The 20,241-nt window shown below is 40.6% G+C and overlaps 1 protein-coding gene across 2 annotated transcripts in view; it reads left to right on the top strand.

Annotated features, from left to right (window-relative positions):
- The window catches only part of LOC111323534 (uncharacterized), a 48,177-nt gene extending 29,223 nt beyond the window's left edge, over positions 1 to 18,954 (top strand). For both annotated transcript variants that reach the window (XM_088741097.1, XM_088741095.1), the window contains exons 34-53: positions 445 to 600; positions 868 to 1,119; positions 2,093 to 2,116; positions 3,990 to 4,190; positions 4,512 to 4,706; positions 5,608 to 5,762; positions 6,191 to 6,340; positions 7,132 to 7,273; positions 7,517 to 7,647; positions 8,015 to 8,200; positions 8,475 to 8,625; positions 9,217 to 9,374; positions 10,468 to 10,614; positions 11,136 to 11,277; positions 12,410 to 12,457; positions 13,071 to 13,180; positions 14,072 to 14,148; positions 14,825 to 14,982; positions 15,850 to 15,897; positions 16,001 to 18,954. In XM_088741097.1, the coding sequence (XP_088597223.1) occupies positions 445 to 600; positions 868 to 1,119; positions 2,093 to 2,116; positions 3,990 to 4,190; positions 4,512 to 4,706; positions 5,608 to 5,762; positions 6,191 to 6,340; positions 7,132 to 7,273; positions 7,517 to 7,647; positions 8,015 to 8,200; positions 8,475 to 8,625; positions 9,217 to 9,374; positions 10,468 to 10,614; positions 11,136 to 11,277; positions 12,410 to 12,457; positions 13,071 to 13,180; positions 14,072 to 14,148; positions 14,825 to 14,982; positions 15,850 to 15,897; positions 16,001 to 16,236 (2,867 nt within the window). In that variant the 3' untranslated portion in view covers positions 16,237 to 18,954. The remainder of the gene's footprint in view (positions 1 to 444; positions 601 to 867; positions 1,120 to 2,092; positions 2,117 to 3,989; positions 4,191 to 4,511; positions 4,707 to 5,607; positions 5,763 to 6,190; positions 6,341 to 7,131; positions 7,274 to 7,516; positions 7,648 to 8,014; positions 8,201 to 8,474; positions 8,626 to 9,216; positions 9,375 to 10,467; positions 10,615 to 11,135; positions 11,278 to 12,409; positions 12,458 to 13,070; positions 13,181 to 14,071; positions 14,149 to 14,824; positions 14,983 to 15,849; positions 15,898 to 16,000) is intronic.
- Positions 18,955 to 20,241: the final 1,287 nt, after the last annotated feature.

Genomic DNA, 20,241 nt, shown 5'->3' with positions numbered 1-20,241 from the left:
CCTGCAGATTATTATGGGAAACGAACTTGGTCATCAAATGATTAGGAGAAAAAAATATTGAACTCTGTTATTGTAAAATGTCATGACTTGTGAGTGTTTCGCAGATCAACTTTTTGTGTTAACCTCCCTCTTTGGCAAAGACTTGAACTGCTTTCCTCTGACAAACCAAAATAGTTTGTCCAACCTCTCTACATGATACGAAATATTGAAACCGATTAAAACAGCCAGGTAATGTTTTAAATTTGGAAACATCGAAATGATAGAGAATTCGACTGTCGAATTTGAACAAAGACTAGACCTCGTGCAACCTGTACACTTATCCCCAGTTTTTAGGGAATGGGTATTGGTTCTAGGTAGATTGCTTGCTTAGTGGAACTCATAGATAGTTTTTAGCTGTAGAGATTTTCATGTTATTAATGATTGTGACATCTATTTGTTCTGCAGTTACACCCAATCACATGACTTGTCCTCCAGGGCATGTTCCCTTTGGTGACGACTGCTTTTATGTGTCTTACGTCCGGCTGAGCTGGAAGGAAGCACTTCGGTTCTGCCGCAGAAATGATAGCGATTTGATGAGCGTGCACAGTTCATTTGAACAGGGTAAAGCAGTTCTTTCTAAATTGTCAACATTTCTACAACTTGTTTTCGACTGAGAGCCTACCTTGCAAAATTGATCAACATTCGCTATTGGAAAGTGACGCTAGAATATGTGTGTTTCGTTTAAGACTGCGGAGATCCATGTCAAAGAAAACGATGTAGCACATCCGACAATGCAAATTGACCGATCACGGTGCGCTTAGTGATTGAGAGGTACTGAAAGAAACAATTACATGTACATGGAAGCTCATCACATGTTTTCCTTTGCAGCGTTTGTTGTGATGAATTTAAAGAATTACCGAGGAGGCTTTTGGCTTGGTCTCTCTCGTGAAGCTAATTCTCAAGACTTCGAGTGGAGTGAACATTCATTGAAAAGCTATACGAACTGGGCTGCGAAGCAACCAGATGCTCCGTATGACCAGAAAACATGCGTTGTCGCTAAGAATTCAGATGCCAATGCTGGAGGTTGGAGTGACGTCAATTGCTCGGACACAAATGGATTTATCTGCAGAATACGAAGAGGTAAAATTACTAGAATTAATTTCATTGATACAGACTTTTCTTATGCGATTCTCTGAGGTTAGTTGGCAAGTGCTTGCAGCTCATAGATGTTTACTATTTTTCGGGATTTTAAGTCGTTTTTCTCTCGGTTTGCAGAGATGAATACGGAATAGTGAGAATGGAAATCCAACCAGACAAACTGCACATGTAAAACAAGAGCTTATAAAGTAGTACTTTTCTTTGTTTCTTTTTTTTTAACTGCTGTATTGAACGCTTCAACTTGCGGTCGTAATTGTTTTGAAAAAAAAAAAAAAAACCTACTAAGCGGCCAAGTTTGCAACGAAACTCGCCGATGAGGGGGTGACGTAACACGAATTTTGAGGACAGACGCATGATGGCGTCACCATCAACATCATTTTGCTTTGAATTGTACAGTAATAGAACACAGATGACGTCAGCCTGCGTTTCACGTAAAATGGCGTGAGTCTTGCTGCTTTAGCTTCGCGTGAACTTACGCACGTCATGTTGGAATTAAAGGCGCCCTTGTATGACTCAAAGGAATAGTTTTGGTGCCCTTTTTCTGGCAAGTCACTTTTACTCTGTGAGAAAAAGTGAAGAAAATCTTGCGCACACGGCATAGACGAAACAGGTTACTTTCACGTAGAAACGGCAAAGCGCAACCGGTTGACGAGAAAAATGGCGTGAAGAACGAGGTCACGTGGTCACTCCTGCCTTTCGCGTTTCTCTCCGTTACTGGACAGACGCACGGCTACATGGACTCTATTTATAAAGCTGAAATGAGACAATCATTTTCCTCCGATTGTCTTTTTCTTGTGGTGAATGATGGTTTTTACTTCTGGCGACTATTTTATGATTTCAGGTCGCAAAATGGCGACCTCGAATAACACTTGGGCTTCCATTTTACTTAATGATTTATAATATCTTTTTGATTTTCAATTTTTGATTACGTTACTTTTCAAATTGTTACTTGCAGGCGAACCACATGTGTCACCTCCATGTAAGTATTTCACAGTTAGCGTTTCGTCACAATCCTTGGAGTCCTAAGCGTGACTAGTATCTGACTTCTTCTTAAAATATTACTCGTGTAATCCCCCGCGTTAAGCGTATATGCCTCTGGGGAAAACAATGAAAAACATGTTTAAATAAATAAATAATAGATCAATAGATAAATAGATAAATATATGTATATAAGTTGACTTGGAAAAATACAGAAAGTACGCTTTCACCCTACAAGCCTGTTTCGTGATTGCTCACTCATTAGGGGATTTTATTGATAAGAATATTCGTAACCATCGTTTATATACTAAAAAAATTTGCATAAAGAGGCGTGGCGGTCAATTTAAATGCTTTGTTCAGTTATTACGCAGTAACGCTTTGTTTCTGTGGCGGCATGAGGACACAACTTCGTTACGTTTAATGAGAGATGATAATTCAGCTTGGCAGATGATAAGCAGTTTTTCTTTCAGGCAGAGGGGGGGGGTTGCACCTTTTACTTGCGCTGTTTTAGGGTGATCTTGCTGAAAGGATGTGCCATGAAATAAAGTTGGTCAGCGTTATTTTCTTTAAGAGTCTAGATATGTTTGCTGAGTTCAGTAGATTTTCTGTGTTTTATGTGTCGGAATGATGCGTTGTGGTTTTCTGCGTCTAGTTATAAAGTCGTTTTCTGCGAGTCCGATGTATGTTTCATTAATGCTGTTGTACTTTCGTGTGACGGTGGCTTGGTATCAACTCAACATTATCAAACAGTACAATTCCTAGATAACGTATTTCCTTAATTAGGAGCCCAAGCGCTTAGTTAAAAATTCGGCCAAAAGTAGGGGCTTTTATTCGTAGGAGTGTGCTGAATCTATCGGTAATATCCTTACTTTTATTCTCTCTCTTCTTTTGAATCGCCTCATTGAATAAAATCTTGTATTCTGATTGGTTACCGAAGCGAGGTATTTAGCGTGGAATTTCGAGTTGAAAACGAGGCTAAGTGATATCGTTTCGCATCTACGTAAACATAACAATTTTAATTAATGCTCTTTCCTTTTTTACTCATTTTTATTCAGTCATGCGATTCAAGGAAAATCCATTACTTCACTCGTAAATTCCGCGTTAAATTGCACGCGAAAGCCGATATCGCACTCATCGCTTCGCGATTCGTGCGATATCGGTTTTCGCGTGCAATTTAATGCGGAATTCCCTCGTCAAGTAATGAATTTTTCTATAGTATTCTGTGATTGCATAACAACGAATAATGGAAAGCAGTTGGGGTATTGTAGCAAAGCGCACTTCCTCAAGAAAAATCCTTATAAAAGCTAATTTGTGGATGGTTTATTCAGAACACCATTTTCAAGGGGGAATCTTCGCGATTCTTGGCTCTCGGTGTGAGCATAACTATGGTGTGAGACGATGAGTACAAGAGAGGACCTGGGTACAATTGGGTTGCCCCCCTCCCATGTCCTTTTTTGCTCGTTTCCACTAGCCGGGAGGCCTGTCGTTGGCTTGACTACCCGGGCCGATCTAAGCATTTAAAAAAGATCAACACGCAGGTGTCTCCGAGATTCTTAATACGGTTGGGTATGTCAAAATGGCATATTTGATGTTGATTAGATTTTTCAGCAGTGGTCCTAAACCAGATCGCTTATGGAATGGGGGAGGGGAGGCACTTTTTTCGAGAAATAGGGAAGGCGTATGCTCTGTTGGAGGCCTTAGCCTCTTCTTGGAGTAGGCATTTGGACTTTGTATATCTCAGAGTAGATTTTCTTTGACATTCCAAAAGATTTTTTGCCATGGAGGCCACTTCCTTTTTCTATCAATCGTTCTTCGCATGTAGTTAAAAGTACCTTGGAAACAGGGTTAATCGAATTACTTTCATTTTTTTCAAGTGCTCGGAAGCTGCCCTGCTGGATGGGAGAAGTTTGACAAGCACTGTTACCTTTTCCGAGACAGCGATTTGCAGCCCTGGACAGCAGCAAGACTCAAATGTTTAAATCAGGGAGGAAACCTTGTGAGCATTACATCAAGGCAGGAACAAGACTTCATCACTTACCACTATCGACGGAATTCCGCTGGAAAAATCTGGATTGGTAAATATCCATTTATTGACACCACGCCATAAATTAAGAAAAAAATATGTAAATAGACTCTCACGCAACTTGTAAAATATATTGTAGTGCCGGCTCACACGATACAATGTTTGCCTAGGATCATTGCAATTCGATATCTTCATGGTACACTTGTCATATGAATCGTGTCGTCAAAACTATGTCTGAAAAAGCCTGTTGCGGTGATTCCTTCCTTTTTTTTTTTTGTGGACGATCCATTTAGTGCGAGATTCATGGTAATCAGAATCTCATTTAGTTGGAAGTCTTCATAAGACTAACTTATTGAGTTTTATTACTGTTCAGGTTTAAATGATCGGTCGCTGGAGAGAGGATTCGAATGGAGTGATGGTAGCTCTGTGGCTTATCTTAACTGGTTACCCGGTGAGCCAAATGATAACACCGCTATGGAGAATTGTATTGAAATGTGGCCACCCAGTCGAGGATGGAATGATCAGTCATGTGCTGATAGACGAGGCTACATCTGCAAACAGCCTTTAGGTATATATATATATATTGAGTATTCTTTTTCCTTTTTGCTTCGTAGTCTCATTAAACCCGTTGCTCTCTGATGCAGTTTCACACATGAAATGAATCAAGAGAATCGCTTTTCCCCGCTCGATGCGAAATAGAGATAAACATCCCTTCCCTCACCTTAATTAGTGTTCCTGTCACGCTCCTATCTTAAGTTACCCTGAGCCAGTAGTTCCCACTCAATACAGAGAGATTGAGTATTGATTTTACGTCAGGCACTTTTAGACGCCCTCCGCCTAATTTTTGTCAAGAAGGAAACACACCTGTTTTTTCAACCCCCGTATAGTTCCATGAAATTACTGCTGAGCGGTCAACTAGTATGTATGGCGGTTTTCGTCGTGCGAGATTGTAGCGCAACGTTCTTCTTATTGAAAACACTTTCTGTTGTTTATTCTCTCTATTGTCTGGGTGTCATAAACGGAGCAACCCACTCTGTGGTGGTTTTGCTTTACGAACGATTCCCATGGGCGAAACAAATAGTTGTCGCAATTCAGATTATAGCCAGCTCCACTGGGAGTTCAAAGTGATCACGTAATAAGATAAATTAGTAATTCGTGTTCAGTGTTTGTCCTTAACATCGCCCGCCTAGATTAGCTCGCTCTTTGCAGGCGGTGTTTATTGTAAGTAATTGTTTTGGAAGACCTAATAAACTTAAAACTTGAAAAAAAGAAAAAAAAAAAAACTTGCAGCAAGCGAAAAGAATTGAACAATAAAGTATACCACTCCTCATTTTGAAAATGTGAGGAAAGTTTCCTTTAAAGATACTTTTGCATCTATTCAAGATTAAAAATATACGTATAGGGAATCAGTTTTAAATTTTACGTTTAGAGGGGGCGTTGTGCTAAATCTACCTCTTATTTACCGGCAGAGTGTTCTGCAGCTCTAGGCATGAGAAGTGGTGCCATCAGCGAAAGCCAGATCACGGCTAGTTCCATGTTGACCCCATATGGTCCAGCTATGGCCCGGCTTAACTCTTTAGCTGCCTGGTGTGCCAAGAATGGACAGTCTGGGCACTACATCCAGGTGCGATACGTTTTCTTTTTAAACGTGACATTTGAAATGGTTTAAAAAATATAATTGGAAGTAAATAATGGTGGCACTATTAACCAAAACGTACCATGGGCGCTGAGACATCGTAGCCACGGGTCATTGAATTTCAAGGTCAGCCAAAACGTTATAGTGTTGATGGGTCGGGGGCATTAAACCATAGCACCCTAACTCGTCTACTCTCCTGCCTTCAGCTTTGCACTGAAACCTTTCAGGTGCCCTTTGTGGTTTCACTGTATTCATCAAAATTTTTGACGTTATTCATATGATCATTAAGAGTTTCAAAAATAGTAAATTTGGATCAATGTGTTAAATGCAGGAGCAAAGGAACCGTATGATGTGAATGTAGCTTAAAGTTATTTAGACTTACCAAACAACAATGTGTGCTATCTCTTTTCTTCTAGGTTGATCTGCTTACAGAAACCCGCCTGACCAAAATTGCTCTTAAAGGCTTCACTCTGGATGGACTACCCAGCTTTGTAAAGACGTTTACATTACAAACAAGCGATGATGGTGTTAATTATAAGATATACCAGAGGAATGGTAGAGATGTGGTAAGGAGGTGTTACAGTAATACTTATTGATTCTTCTATTTTTTCTGTGCTACACAAGTGAAGAAGATGTAGCACCCTGTAGCACCAGAGAACCTGGTGATTTTTGGCTATATGGACAAAATTGATTTTAAAGACAGGACATGTTTTATCAATTTTTTTCTGAGGAGAGATGCGCCCGATATAAAAGCCGGTACACACGAGGGAGCTTGCTCCCGCAGCACGCTCCTGCATTTCGCTCTCGGAGCAAAGCTCCCTCGTCTGCACCAACGATTTCTTGCGAAAAAATATGTTGCGTAACAAAACTTTTGCTCCCGAGTTTTGCTCCCTCATATCAAACTGGTTTGATATGAGGGAGCAAGCTCCAGGGGCAAATCTGTTGCACGAGTCTGTCGCAGGCGCAAGCTCCCTGGTGTGTGTACTGAAATTTGGGTTGTTTCAAAAAAAAAAAAAAAAAATTGGGTTGTTTCATCATTCAGCTCCCGCGTCGTGTCCCTCGTGTGTACTGGTTGGGGTATTTACCCGGGAGCGTGTTGCAGGAGCGTGCTGCGGGAGCAAACTCCCTCTTGTGAACCGGCCTTAAAGCCAAGATCTGCCCCATTGTCCCAACCAAGATCGTAAGAATCTCAGAGTAACGTAAGCAACGCATTGAAGGGTCCGGCAGAGAGGGGTGTATCATTTTGTAGTTGATCTTTGCAAACGCACGAAATGTTCATCGGATTTTTATTGAGGGCTTGGTAATATTTACCCGCGCGGACTGCGTGTTATATGGCTGAGAATCTTTTGTCTTGCAGGAGTTTGCTGCAAACCGTGACGCCAATTCTGTGGTCACAATATCTGTGAAACCAACAGTAGATACACGCTTGATAAGAATAGTACCAAGCTCTTGGACTGGCTCTCTGTGTATGCAGATGGAACTTTATGGCTGTCCGTTTGGTATGATTAAATCAAAATAGGTTTTACTCAGTTAGAACCCAGATTTTAAGTAGAATCAAAGATTATTAATGGCACGAGAAGTGGTGAAATAGTCATACATGGCAAAGAAGAATAAACATGTACATGTAAACAAATAAACGAGTCGAACAAATAAGTCAGACTTTGCGTAAAAGCACGGTAGGATAAGGCAATATTCTTGTTTCGGAATTAAATTCGCGTTCTCTTGATTACGTATATTTGCAGCTTGTCAAACCCCTCTTGGAATGCAGTCTGGCTCCCTCCCAGATCACTTTCTTTCAGCCTCATCGACCAGAGACAGCTCTCACGAGGCTGCCAATGCTCGCCCATCTCGTGCTGTTGGGTGGTGTGCAAATGTAAGCTCATTCTTTCTTACCCTTTTCTACTCTAGCCGCAGAGTTGGATGTAAGCCTTTTTCTACAAGGCCTTACTAAGCCAAGTCTTGCTTACGTGATCAGTCTTAAAGGCCAGGTTTTGACCCAGTGGATAGTTCTTATAATTGTGTACTTTTTGAGTTCTCATGATTCTGTTCTTCAAGAATGTGGTAAGGTTGTGTTTCTGATGTGCGAAAGAATCAGGATGTCTCTCCTTCTTTCTCCGCAAACTTACAATACCTAAACACACAGCGGCATATCTTTTTTTTTCGGTGTTTTAAATTTGTGCAGTTTGTGGGAATAACTAAGCCTATAGCCTTTTTCAGGACTTGTTTATTTTCCTTTGCAGGTTTCGGATAAAAATCCTTGGTTTCAGATTACTTTCCCAGGCTGGGAAAGGAAGATTTCCAAAATAACCACGTGGGGAGGAGGCAAGGGTTCTGGGTTTGTCAAGGTGTACAGTCTGTCGTCCACACGCACGGTCGACGTAGACCCTATGGTTTGGTCAGACTACCAGGAAGGCGGGAAAACCAGGGTCAGACTGTTATGACTTATGTTGTTAAAAAAATTAAAAAAAGACGGTTGTCAATTGTCAATTAATGTCAGTGAACCGGCAATCGGTTGAATCAGTCTTTACAACGAATACATAGAAAAGAGAAACCAAATTGACTTATCATCCATCAGAAAGTTTCTTCTATGTGTTAAATTATTAGCTGAGAACTGAGAAAATGTTTGGAAGAAGGATAACAAGTATCGTTAAAACTGTGTTACGTGGGTGATATTGATTTCACTATGTTCTGGTATCACAGTATTTCCGAGGGAACCAAGATGCTGTCAATCCAGTGTCACACCTCCTGGCAGAACCAATCATAGCCAAAGCCTTGCGCATAAATATAGCGGAGCAGGGTTGGTCCTCGATTGGGGCTTGTCTACGCCTTGAAGTCTTTGGATGTGAGAAAGGTGAGTTTTCTCTCTCAAAAATGGGTCTGACTTTTTTTTAGACGCATCTCTTTGATAGCGATGACTTGCTAATGACTCTGAAGAGCTGAGCAAGAAATCCCAACCTTCGTTTAGTATAGAGGGTACTCATTCAATATCCCGTAGAAAAATTAAAAGTTTCAACCCCAAGTGGTCCCTTAGAGACTTCCCACTATGAATCAAACGGTCTCTTTGGAGTGAAGGTCACTGAACCAGGCGATGGGTTACAGCGAAGGTTCCCTGCAACAGAACCTTCTGTGTTTATGTTTATCAAACGAGTCACCGCATCTCTTTTTTTTCCCTTTGTGCTGCGATCATATACACGAATTCCACCGATTCAAGTTTGTGACACTTCTTTCGTTACAAATTTCTGGTACAAGAACGACGCTTTTCCCAAAAAAAATGTTTCTTGCCTCTCGAATCAAATTGTCGCATACAATCACTTGCCTACCCCCCTTCTTCCCCCTCCCCCCCACAAAGGCCCTTGGCCACGTTGTCAGTATGGCCACTGGGCTCTTCCAGGTTGTAGAGACTAGGTCCGACCTTTCTTGTTGAACTCTTCTTATTTTCTAGGATGCAACTCTGCCCTCGGTCTAAGACAAGGGATTGTCAAAGACTCGGCTTTATCAGCGAGTTCATCATTAGACGAGGCTCACTTGGCCAGTAAGGGTCGTTTAAATGGAAGCGCAGGATGGTGTGCATCTGAAAATGATAAACAGAGCTACTTTGTGGTAGGTAGAAGACATTCAATACGAATAATGACAAAGGTATTCCTTTAGGTAATCCAGAACACGAAATCGCATAATTTAATCCTATGCCATGAACCTTTCTGAATGAGAACTGCGTTTAGATAATTGTCAAATGTTTTCTACTAGTTATGTATCTGCAAGGAACTGAAACTTTGTGATTGGTCAAGAAAATCCCCATACCCAGAGCAGGAATACGGCTATATAAGCATTAATTCCTCATGATAATTATTTACCAAAGTAGAGATAAATATTCAGCAGTCTTACTACCCTGGTCCCAAAGGTTCTCTACTCTCTAAAAAAAAAAAAAAATAGGATAAATCTCCTCTCCCCAAAGAAATCGGCGCCAAGCGCCGACAACGAGCTGCAAAGCAGCGAGCAGTCGAGAGAACCTCTGGTGAAGACCGTTGAGAACCTCACTTTAGTGCATTCAGCTGATGATCGTCGCGATCTGATTGGCTATTATTGTTTTTTTGTTTGATACTGACGTTTCCTATTGGCTGTTGAAAAGTGATAGATTTGATCAGCTCTCAAAACAGCTGAATGCACCAAAGTGAGGTTCTCAACGGTCTCCACCAGAGGTTCTCTCGAGCTTCGCAGCTCGTTGTCGGCGCTTGGCGCCGATATTTTTAGGGAGAAGAGATTTATCCTATTTTTTTTTTTTTAGAGAGAGGAGAACCTTTGGGACCAGGGTACAGTCTTACCAACACTGAGGAGAATGACTGTTTTAGTGTATACCTCACAAAAACAAAAAAAATTTAGTCTATTGCTGTAAATAAATTAAAAAATGGTCGGACATTAAATTTTTGTCGCTCGATGTTGTCTGTTCGGCTGCACGAAGGTGAATAGTACCTGCTAATCACTTCTGAGCAAGCCAATCAGCGCGCGCGAAAAGCACTATTCACCTCTGTGGTATATACTAATATGTTAACCGATAATTGCCAGTTCACGTTTCCACCGATTGATCCTTAATCTTCTATAGAATATGCTCCACACCAAGAGAATTTTCCTCACATTCTTTCTTATTGTTTTCAAATGTCTACCAATTCTTATTTGTTGTCTCGTTTTTCATTTCAAGGTTGACTTCGGAGTTTCGATGGAGGTAAACACCATAGCTATACAAGGAGCTAAAGATGGTAAGGGGTACATCAAAAGCTACAATGTGAGTACGAAAGACTATGCTGACGGACCATGGACTCAATACAGACAGAACGATAAAACTAAGGTGGGTATTGTGATGTAAGTATCAGGGCTCGACACGAACGGTAGCCAGCTAGCCACAGACCAGTAGAAATTCAGTTTTGGCTAGTGGTTTTCGATTTCCATCAGCCAGTTTGGCTATTAAACAAACTGAAATTGTTGTATCATCTAAGTTGTCACCAGCCACTTGGCTAGTAAGTTGAAAAGTTAGTGTCGAGCCCTGAGTAAGCGCCTTGATATGAATTTTAAGTCATACCCATGATTTTTTTTTTTAAAGAAATATAGAGTGTTCCGCAACCACTTAGGTAAGTGTATTGCACAATGTTACGACGGAAATAGTTGTAAAAATCATAACCTGATCGTTCTTCAGTTAGAGACAAAAATATAACTGTAAAGACTGAAGTACGATACTGGACCAACACCAAACGCAAGAGGGAAGATGCCTCTATACCAGTGTCAGATACTTGTCTTTGCCATTTTCCTTTGCCGTTCTTTTCGTTGATATTGTCGGTTCAGACGGGAAGTTTATATTGCACAATATTTCAGGTCTTCTTGGCAAACGTGGATTTCTCATCAGTAATGAAGAACTCGTTCCCTTCTGGTCTGCGGGGAAGGTATTTCAGGATAGAGCCGAATACGTGGAGTGTTCGACCGTGTCTCCGGTTAGAACTGTATGGCTGTAAGAGTGGTAGGTACAACTGAATAACTATGGTTATCCCTTTGCCATCTCCGATTACTATAAAGTTGCAAACAACATAGACAATGGTAGATAAATTTGTTCAAAATCCCAAAATGATGGTAAACAAGGCGCAGAGGAGGAGCAAACCTGTTCATTTTAAAAGTAAATCCAATTGATTTGCAAAGTTGAAGATTTGAGCCTCGTATTTTTTTTTTCTTTTTAAATTCTAACGGCCTCGAAGACTCTCGGTTACTTACCCGTTTTCCCCCACCAGTAGTTAGTAGCAACCAACGTCTAAATTATTACATTTACCAACATTCAGCTACGTCTGTGAGAAGCAAACATTCTCGCTGGTTTGTTTTGTCTGGGTCTTTGCTCCTCTTTCTAATCCTCAATACGATACTTAATAGTTTAACTTTTTTCGTGCCATCGTGTGACTACATTGTCTCTTGCCCCATGTCCCATGTCCCCCATGTCCCATGTCCCCCATGTCCCATGTCCCCCATGTCCCATGTCCCATGTCCCCCATGTCCCATGTCCCATGTCCCATGTCCCATGTCCCAAACGAGAGTTTGAATGGACACCTATATTCACGTGACTGATTGAAGGTTCGTAAGTCCATCAACATCGCCTTAGGGCGAGATGGGATAAACAACTTCTAAGATCAAACAGTTTGGCAGTGAAGTGTTATTTCAGAAAGTTTCCCATAGATACGTATCACTAACATGGCTGTTGTGAAAGCCAAAACTTGTTGTTGCCGTGGATATTTTATGCGTGTGTGCATCATCGTCAAGAGAAGCTGTTGCCTTCTAGTAAGGTCGCTGAACTCCTCGCGGTCGGGGTGGATCACTGTGTTCTTTCGCCAAGGCCTTCTCGATGCCCTTTTCCAATCTTAAGTATATCTGGGTAAAATTTAAATGTCAAGGGGAAATATATGTTGGCATTCTATTCAGTTGTTGTTTCTTTTTACAACATCAACTGAAATGAGGTACGACTAGTATCTTTTGTCCCGCATTAGTATCACCATCTTTGTTTCCACTAAATACGACTGTTGCGCAAGAGTCTTAGATAAGTCGAAAATGTCTTTGACGATGCGATAAGAGTTGATTGACCGCATTCTGTTTTGTTTGTTCAATTTCAGATGTGCGACCAACTATGTTTCCATCAGTGAGCACAACACCACCAGCAGGTACAACACTCTCTTGACGTCTGTCTCCTGAAAATGTGCAAAGGATTTCAAAATGGATGTGTCTAGTTTGCTTTCTCTATAGTATGTTACATTCAAAATCTTTGTTGGTAGTTTTCGTGAGTCGTCAAAAATAGTGAAAATTACCGTCGAAATCTTATGAAGAATTATTGTGCACACTGAATATCTTTAGAATCACTTGAAGAGTCATCGTTTGCACAAAACATCATTAATAAAATCATGAGTTAAAGTGATATCGTTCCATTTGTCCTTCGATCTCTGTAAGCACTGTGAATTCAAAGGTCGGATTTTTAGAGTTAGTTTAAGGTTAGAACTAACGCGGACTTTCTAAGTCAAAGACTTAAGACAAGTTAAACATCTCAGGGCTCGACACTAACTTTTCAACTTACTAGCCAAGTGGCTAGTGTCATCTTAGATGCTTTTAGATGTTACAACAATTTCAGTTTGTTTACTTGCCAAACTGGCTAGTGGAAATTAAAAACCACTAGCCAAACCTGAATTTGTACTAGTCTGTGGCTAGTGGGCTACCGTTAGTGTCGAGCCCTGCTTCTATTGTGCTGATGATCTCAAGACTACAGCATTATTTCTTTTTCAGTTATAACGTATAAAGGCTCTGTAACTTTCTCTAACGAGACATGGTCTGATGACCTCAAGAACTCTGGAAGCATAGCATTCAAGACTCTCGCAAGAAAGATAGAAAAATCGGTACAAACTATTTTTGCTAGTTTTTATCCATTGCTTTCAATGTTCATTTGATAATAGATATCTTTTTTTTTTTTGTCCTGATAGACCAATCAGCTGAACCCAGGGGGAACAGCTGTGTAAACCAGGGATTAGCAATATAGTTATAAAATGTATACCTGAAAAAAAAAATCTACATCTTAATAACAGAAGAATAGAAAAATCGTATCTATGTGGATAAAAAGAATTATGTATAATGTGAAAAAAATATGTACACACCAATGGAAGTATGATTATGCTGCTTAAACACGAAGGCGCGCTATGAAAGGAGCGTTAGGTCCCACTGGACCATTTGTCAATCAACCATCGTGTGATGTAGAACTCATAGAGTGAAGTCAGCTTGAGCTACATCTACTCCAAAGCAGTGAACGGCGGGCGCATTCCTCAAAATTGTTTTATGTCTTCATCACAATACAAGAATTTTTGAGATTTGTATTTCCTTTCTCCAGTGGAAACTGTCTTTATTTGTGGCGGTAAATTTGAGATAGAAGTAGGTGGTTCGCACGTTACCTCATTGCCACCATGCTGGTGGAAGTAAACAATAGATATCTCATTAGCTCCCTTTGTTCGTCTACCAGCATTTAAATTTGACCCGCACACGTCAACGGTGAGTGACAAATGAGCCAAGGTCTTCCTTATATAGCGCGCCTTCGTGTTTAAGAAGGAGCTGAGTTCTCTAAACTCTTTTTGGGAGATCGTTCCAGTCTTTCGCAGAAGCATATTTGAACGAAGACTGCCCCATTGCTGACGACATGGTTCTCCCTGTCTTCCATTATGTGCTACTTGGATAAAATCCTGTAGGACAGATTGAGGTGTCAATCCTAACTCCTTTTGCCCTTTTTTTTTTTCCGTTAGATTGCTGACTTGTACAACGACGATAAGGAAGACGACGCATCGGCGGCCTTCTTGAATGTCACAGTAACCGGCTTTAGGTATGTTCTGGCTTTTCACGAAATACACACACGAAATAAGTGAACAAAGTTTCCGCCACCTCTGTACAGTTCTGGTATCATAATTTTTTTTGTTTAATTTAGTTTGAAATAGGGTGTGGAAATCTCTCTTAATTTCAACTTCTCTACTGCGAACTCTCCAAAACTAAAACCCTTCGAGCTATGGGCCTATCTATTTCACAATAAAATCTTATTTCGGCTGTAAGCTCCCCTCACGTCCCACTTGTAAGCTTCTCTCATCATTAATTTGTTTTCATGTAAAGTAACACCCAAAAGGCATTACTTTCATAGGAATGTTTTTGAAAAGAGTACGAGATCGTGCGACTGAAGATCTTTTTTGTTCTTATCCGTTTCATCATACGCCTGTTTGGAAACGCCTTTTTTTCCCTTTTTTTTTTTTTTTTAACTTTTTTAATGTTATTCTACATGCTTCCCCCTCCCCGCTCCCCCCCAACCCCTGCCTCTACCGCCACAAGAATAAGTCAATTTAGACTCGTTTAAATTGTGTTCGTTATGCCCTCATAAGTAGGAAACTAAAGATCAATGATGTCCTTAAATTATTCTTGACTCTAGGTACGTGAACAAAAATGCGTACGCGATTTAAATGTGCGAGTGCTCGATTTAACATAATAATTTCTGATTCTCTCTTTCGTTGTAGTCGTGGTAGCATCATAGCTATGTTTAAGATGACTTTTCTCCGGAATATTGCGAACGATCTTGGCGCTAATGTGACGAACAAGCTTGTTGTGGCTGTGAACAGTGGAGAATTAGCAGGGTTGGCCGTTAAGGAGTCATCTTTAATCATCCAGAAAGATGGTACGTTTGCCCTAAAGTTTTTCATTAACATTGCTCAGTGGTAGGGATATACCCTACAAAACGTTGATGTCCTCGTGTCTGTGTTATCAGCCTCAGCCTTGTGCCTCGGCAGATAACTCAGACCTCTGTTCTGATAATTTATGTCATTGCATTGCTCGCAGCGCCCGTGGGCAATTTGAAGCAAATCCTGTGTTATGATTGGCTACCTGAGCGGGCAAGGTGGGCCCATCTTGCCCGCTCAGGATTGCACGCTTTGATCTCGCGCGTGAAAAAATTGAATTAGTTCTAAGTTCGTAATTCCGTCAATGTCGGTGATGGAGATGAAAAAAGCGGCAGAAGATGGTCAAAGTAAAGAAAACAGAAACGACTCTCGTGGGTTTATCGTGCTAAAAACACAGTTGGCTTTCTTTCTCGGCTCTCGAAGTAAACAAGTCATTCTTAATTCTTACATAAAACGAAATCTTTTTGCAATATGATAAATCCTTTATTGTTCTGTCAAGATGGCTAGATATTAGCCTCGTTCTTTTTTCGCATTTTTATGGACCTCGACTTCGTAGCGGTCCATAAAAATGGGAGAAAAGAACTCAGTCAATATCCAGCCATCTTGACCCCACGCTTGGTCAATAATGCATATATATCATGCTTAACATTATCCAATAATTACTTGCTGTGTTATCCCGATTTTTAGTGGCCCAAGTGTTTGTAAGTCGGATACGTTTTTGTCTTAGATGATGGATAGTTACCCGTATAATAACGTGTGAGCTAAAAAAAAACTGTTGATTATAAATTTCCTTGAGACGGTATAATTTGTTTTCTGGTCGTTTGTTTCGTTTGTAAACTGTTTTATCACCTTTTTCGAAATTTTAGATTCAAGTGTCAGCACCGGCAGTCAGCCTACAGCAGTAGCTCAAAAAAGTAAGTTAATTTTGAATGTCTAGTTATGTTACAGATGCGAGAGTCCATTTATTCGTGTGCTTAGCTATTCTACTTAACACGTTGTCTTAATTCTCCTAACTAGCTACAGATGCGTCAAATCCAATCTGGAAGATAGTAATAGCGACAACAGTTTCCCTTTTCCTGTTGATATGTTGTTGCGTGCTGGGTTTGTATCTGGTCTGGAAGCGAAAGAAAGGAAATCATCCGCTTAACCATCACCACTTTAATAACCCGATTTACTTCTCAAACTCTACGCAAGAAATACAAACAAATGGTCATGCAGTGAATTCAAAAGGGACTGCAACAACAGCAACGTAAGAGTATCCACGGAAGGAGGCCGTTACAGAAGATAGATGGCGGGAAGTCAAAGTAATTTTTTTTAAAAAATGAATGTTATAAAAAATAGATATTTGGCTTTCGTCGTCAAATCGCGTTACCCGGTATACACGGAAAAATGGAGCAATTATCCCGCGGTTTTGCTTCAGCGTGACGACTGCAAAGAACAAAAGGCGTTATAATAGAGTATTATGCAAATCAAAAACAAAACGGCATTAGTTCCAAAATCAATAGTTTGAAAATTTTCAATATACAGTTGTTTTTTTTTTGTTGAAAAATACATATAAGAGGTTGTTTCACTTATTTTTTGTGGGTTTCTGTCAGTGGTCCTTCGTGATGGACATCAAAGTGGCTGTGCAAGAAGCTTGAATCTTGACAATTTTTTCTAGTTGTCATCCATATTTTTTTTACTTGGATGCTGTATAGTTAACATTTTACGTAACGCCGGTTGTGACCCAGGCTTTCATTCCTATGCAGCCTCGTTCGATAAAACTTAGACTTGCTCACGAGTCGCGCTTTTGAGCACGTAGCGCGAGCCGAGCCGAGCGAGCCATACCACACCAGAACAGAAAACCAAGCGAACGACTTTGAGAAAGTCTAGTTAAAACGCATCACAAAGTACGAATTCTGAGGTTAGCTATGAGAGAATACTCCGTTTTATTTGTTAAGACTGTGTTGTGAACTTACAACTCCAAGTTAACAGAACAAAAAAATCAACTGCGAAGACTTAATTCTTTAGTTGTGTGATGGCTTGCTTCACTTTGGGAAGTCGGACATGATGTCTTGAAACGGTTTTTAACAAATAGCCACCAACACCGAGGTGAATAGTTATTTTAGTACATACTAAAACAGTGAGATAATATAGCACTTAAAGATGACTTGAACTCAGTTATTCCTACAACGATTACAATATTTTCACGCGCAAGTCTGACATAAGTTGCTCGGAGGTAAAAAAGCAAAGGATATTCTGCAGCTCTGTGAAATAAATACTCTTTGGCTAGCTAGCATATCGTAAGTGTTGCCCTTGGCTAAAAGGCTGTTATGTCATCCAAAATGTACGGTTGCTTTCGAAGTTTCACTCCTCAGTTAACTGTTCATTGCTTGGACAGTACTACCATTTGAAGGGTTAAGTAATTGCCTTATGTACGAACGAAGTTTCAGTTTCGAATTAAACCAAAACTAAAGCAAAGTTCTTAACCATTTAACCGTAGGATTTAGGATTTAACTCCCAGAAGTGATTATCTTGTGACCTCTTATTACAATGCCAATACATTATTTTGCAAAAACTGTCAATGATCGTTCTTGCGTTCTTTCGCTTTCTCATACTAAACTTTATTAGTATAATTTCAGAGCTGAGCAAAGAGTTTCCAGCAATCTGATTGGTCGAGCGGTTCCTTTTATGACGCTATATAAACCGCTCCACGCGGTTTATATAAAATGTTAAAATAAAATGTTAATAAATGTTACTAAAATGTTATGATTTTAGAAATTTCTGTTGTTCAGCTCTGAAATTATACTAAAACAATTATTCGCCTCAGGTTCGGTGAATATTTTCGAACAATCCCCTCGACTTCGTCTCGGGGATTATTCGACGATATTCACCTCACCTTCGGCGAATAATTGTTAATTAGAACATAAACAAAGTAAAGCGCGCGCTCTGAACTGTCAATTCAGTGTCAACCATTTTCCCATGGGTATACGCGCAGACTAGTCTGGTACGATTTCAGTGTTAGATGTTGCTACAATGTATCAATGTTATGTTATAAACTAAATGGTTAACACCACAGCGTACACTATTTGAGTTATGGATGCACGCGGGAGGTTTGCTACGCACTCGAGAAGCCAGAGTCGCTCTCGGCCCTCGCCTCGAGCGACTCTTACGCTGTGGTGTTTACCATTTGTCAATGAATACCAAGAAAAATTTTGGGCTGTAACAGGGCCTAAGCTGTCCAATCATAGTTAAATATATGCTCACCAGAAGTGTTCCAATAGTGCTTTTCTCGCATATATGCGTTTTTATACTGGTGAAGCGCAATGTGACCCGGGAAACATGTTCTGCATCGTCTCTATGCAAAGTAGTGTTTCTGTGCACATTGACATGAATAACGTAAAATATGGAAATGTGAAGGATGGGTTAGTGACATTTGTATTGGGCAATGATTTTCTTTGTTTCAAGTTATATATTACGACATTGAATAACGGACCATTGGAGTGCTAAGCACTTTGTGCAAATTTGAAGGGACTCCTTTTAGCGATGAAGTTTTTTTTAACATTAACCATTTCCATTATTTTGAAATTTTAAAGATATATCAAGTATTTCTAAACCGGGGATAACGCTGCAATTCTCAATGAAGTAAAGCAAAGTAATTTATAAACTTGTGGCTTTAAGAAACTTCGTGAGTTTTTAATGAAGGGAACTATTTAATTCAGTACCTTCTGTCATATTTATCTACATTTCATTTAATGTTATTTTCGTGTCTCTGTTTTCTCCTTGTTTCAGTTTTATCCTGTAAAATGTTTATTGTACTTTTTGTATATAATTTGTATATCAGCTAAAAGCAGAAATAAGCATAAGATTGAACAAAGTTGTTCTGACGTAATTCTGCTTAGCTCTCGCTTCAAAATATTTGCCAGCAAGTTTTTACAGATCAGGAAAAAAAAACCAACAAGAACAAGAATAAAAGAACAAGTTTTGCTGTAGATAGTGGTTTGCGATTGTTCTTAGTTTACTCTATTGTTGTCACAGAAGAAATCATGTAAAGGGACTTTAAAAGTCCTCAGTTCTTGCTGTGACACTACAAAGACAACCATCGTCTCAAAATAATTTGTCAGTTAGGTAACGTTAGACATCATTTCCATCGTTTGCACTGTTATCCTCGCTGGCCACCGACTCAAACATTTCACACCCACCATTAATGTAAAAAATAGCAAATTAGCAATTGTTAAACTTTGGATCTTTCAGTGGGGAGATGCTTTCTCTGAGTTGCATCAGAAGGAGGGAAGCTCTCTTACCTCCGTTACCTCTTCACAACATCTCTCAGAGATAACTACGCCAAACGCATGCACCGGTATCGCAGCGGTCATGGGTTCACATCCCGTACAGGCCTGAATTTTATTCAGGTCTCATTTTCACTACTGCATAAATAGTGTTAAGTACTGTGAGGATCGCATTCATATACACTTCTTACAACCGCAGTTCACCCATATGATTTTTTAAATATTCTCAGCCATTGATTCATCACTTCACGGGTTTAATACGAACCAACATAATGATCAACTCCTAGTTGGCTTGTTAGCACAGGTGGTACAGCACTGCTCCGGTATCGCAGGGGTGATGGCTTCAATTCCGTTGGCTTGTTGGCTCAGGTGGTACAGCACTGCTCCGGTATCCCAGGGGTGATGGCTTCAATTCCGTTGGCTTGTTGGCTCAGGTGGTACAGCACTACTCCGGTATCCCAGGGGTGATGGCTTCAATTCCGTTGGCTTGTTAGCTCAGGTGGTACAGCACTGCTCCGGTGTCCCAGGGGTGATGGCTTCAATTCCGTTGGCTTGTTAGCACAGGTGGTACAGCACTGCTCTGGTGTCCCAGGAGTGATGGCTTCAATTCCGTTGGCTTGTTAGCACAGGTGGTACAGCACTGCTCCGGTATCGCAGGGGTGATGGCTTCAATTCCGTTGGCTTGTTGGCTCAGGTGGTACAGCACTGCTCCGGTATCGCAGGGGTGATGGCTTCAATTCCGTTGGCTTGTTAGCACAGGTGGTACAGCACTGCTCCGGTATCGCAGGGGTGATGGCTTCAATTCCGTTGGCTTGTTGGCTCAGGTGGTACAGCACTGCTCCGGTATCCCAGGGGTGATGGCTTCAATTCCGTTGGCTTGTTGGCTCAGGTGATACAGCACTGCTCCGGTATCGCAGGGGTGATGGCTTCAATTCCGTTGGCTTGTTAGCTCAGGTGGTACAGCACTGCTCCGGTATCCCAGGGGGGATG

This window comes from Stylophora pistillata, chromosome 12, assembly GCF_964205215.1.
Source record: "Stylophora pistillata chromosome 12, jaStyPist1.2, whole genome shotgun sequence".
Classification (NCBI taxonomy): domain Eukaryota; kingdom Metazoa; phylum Cnidaria; class Anthozoa; order Scleractinia; family Pocilloporidae; genus Stylophora; species Stylophora pistillata.
The sequence above is the reverse complement of the archived record's forward strand: the minus strand, read 5'-3'. Positions and strand labels throughout refer to the sequence as shown.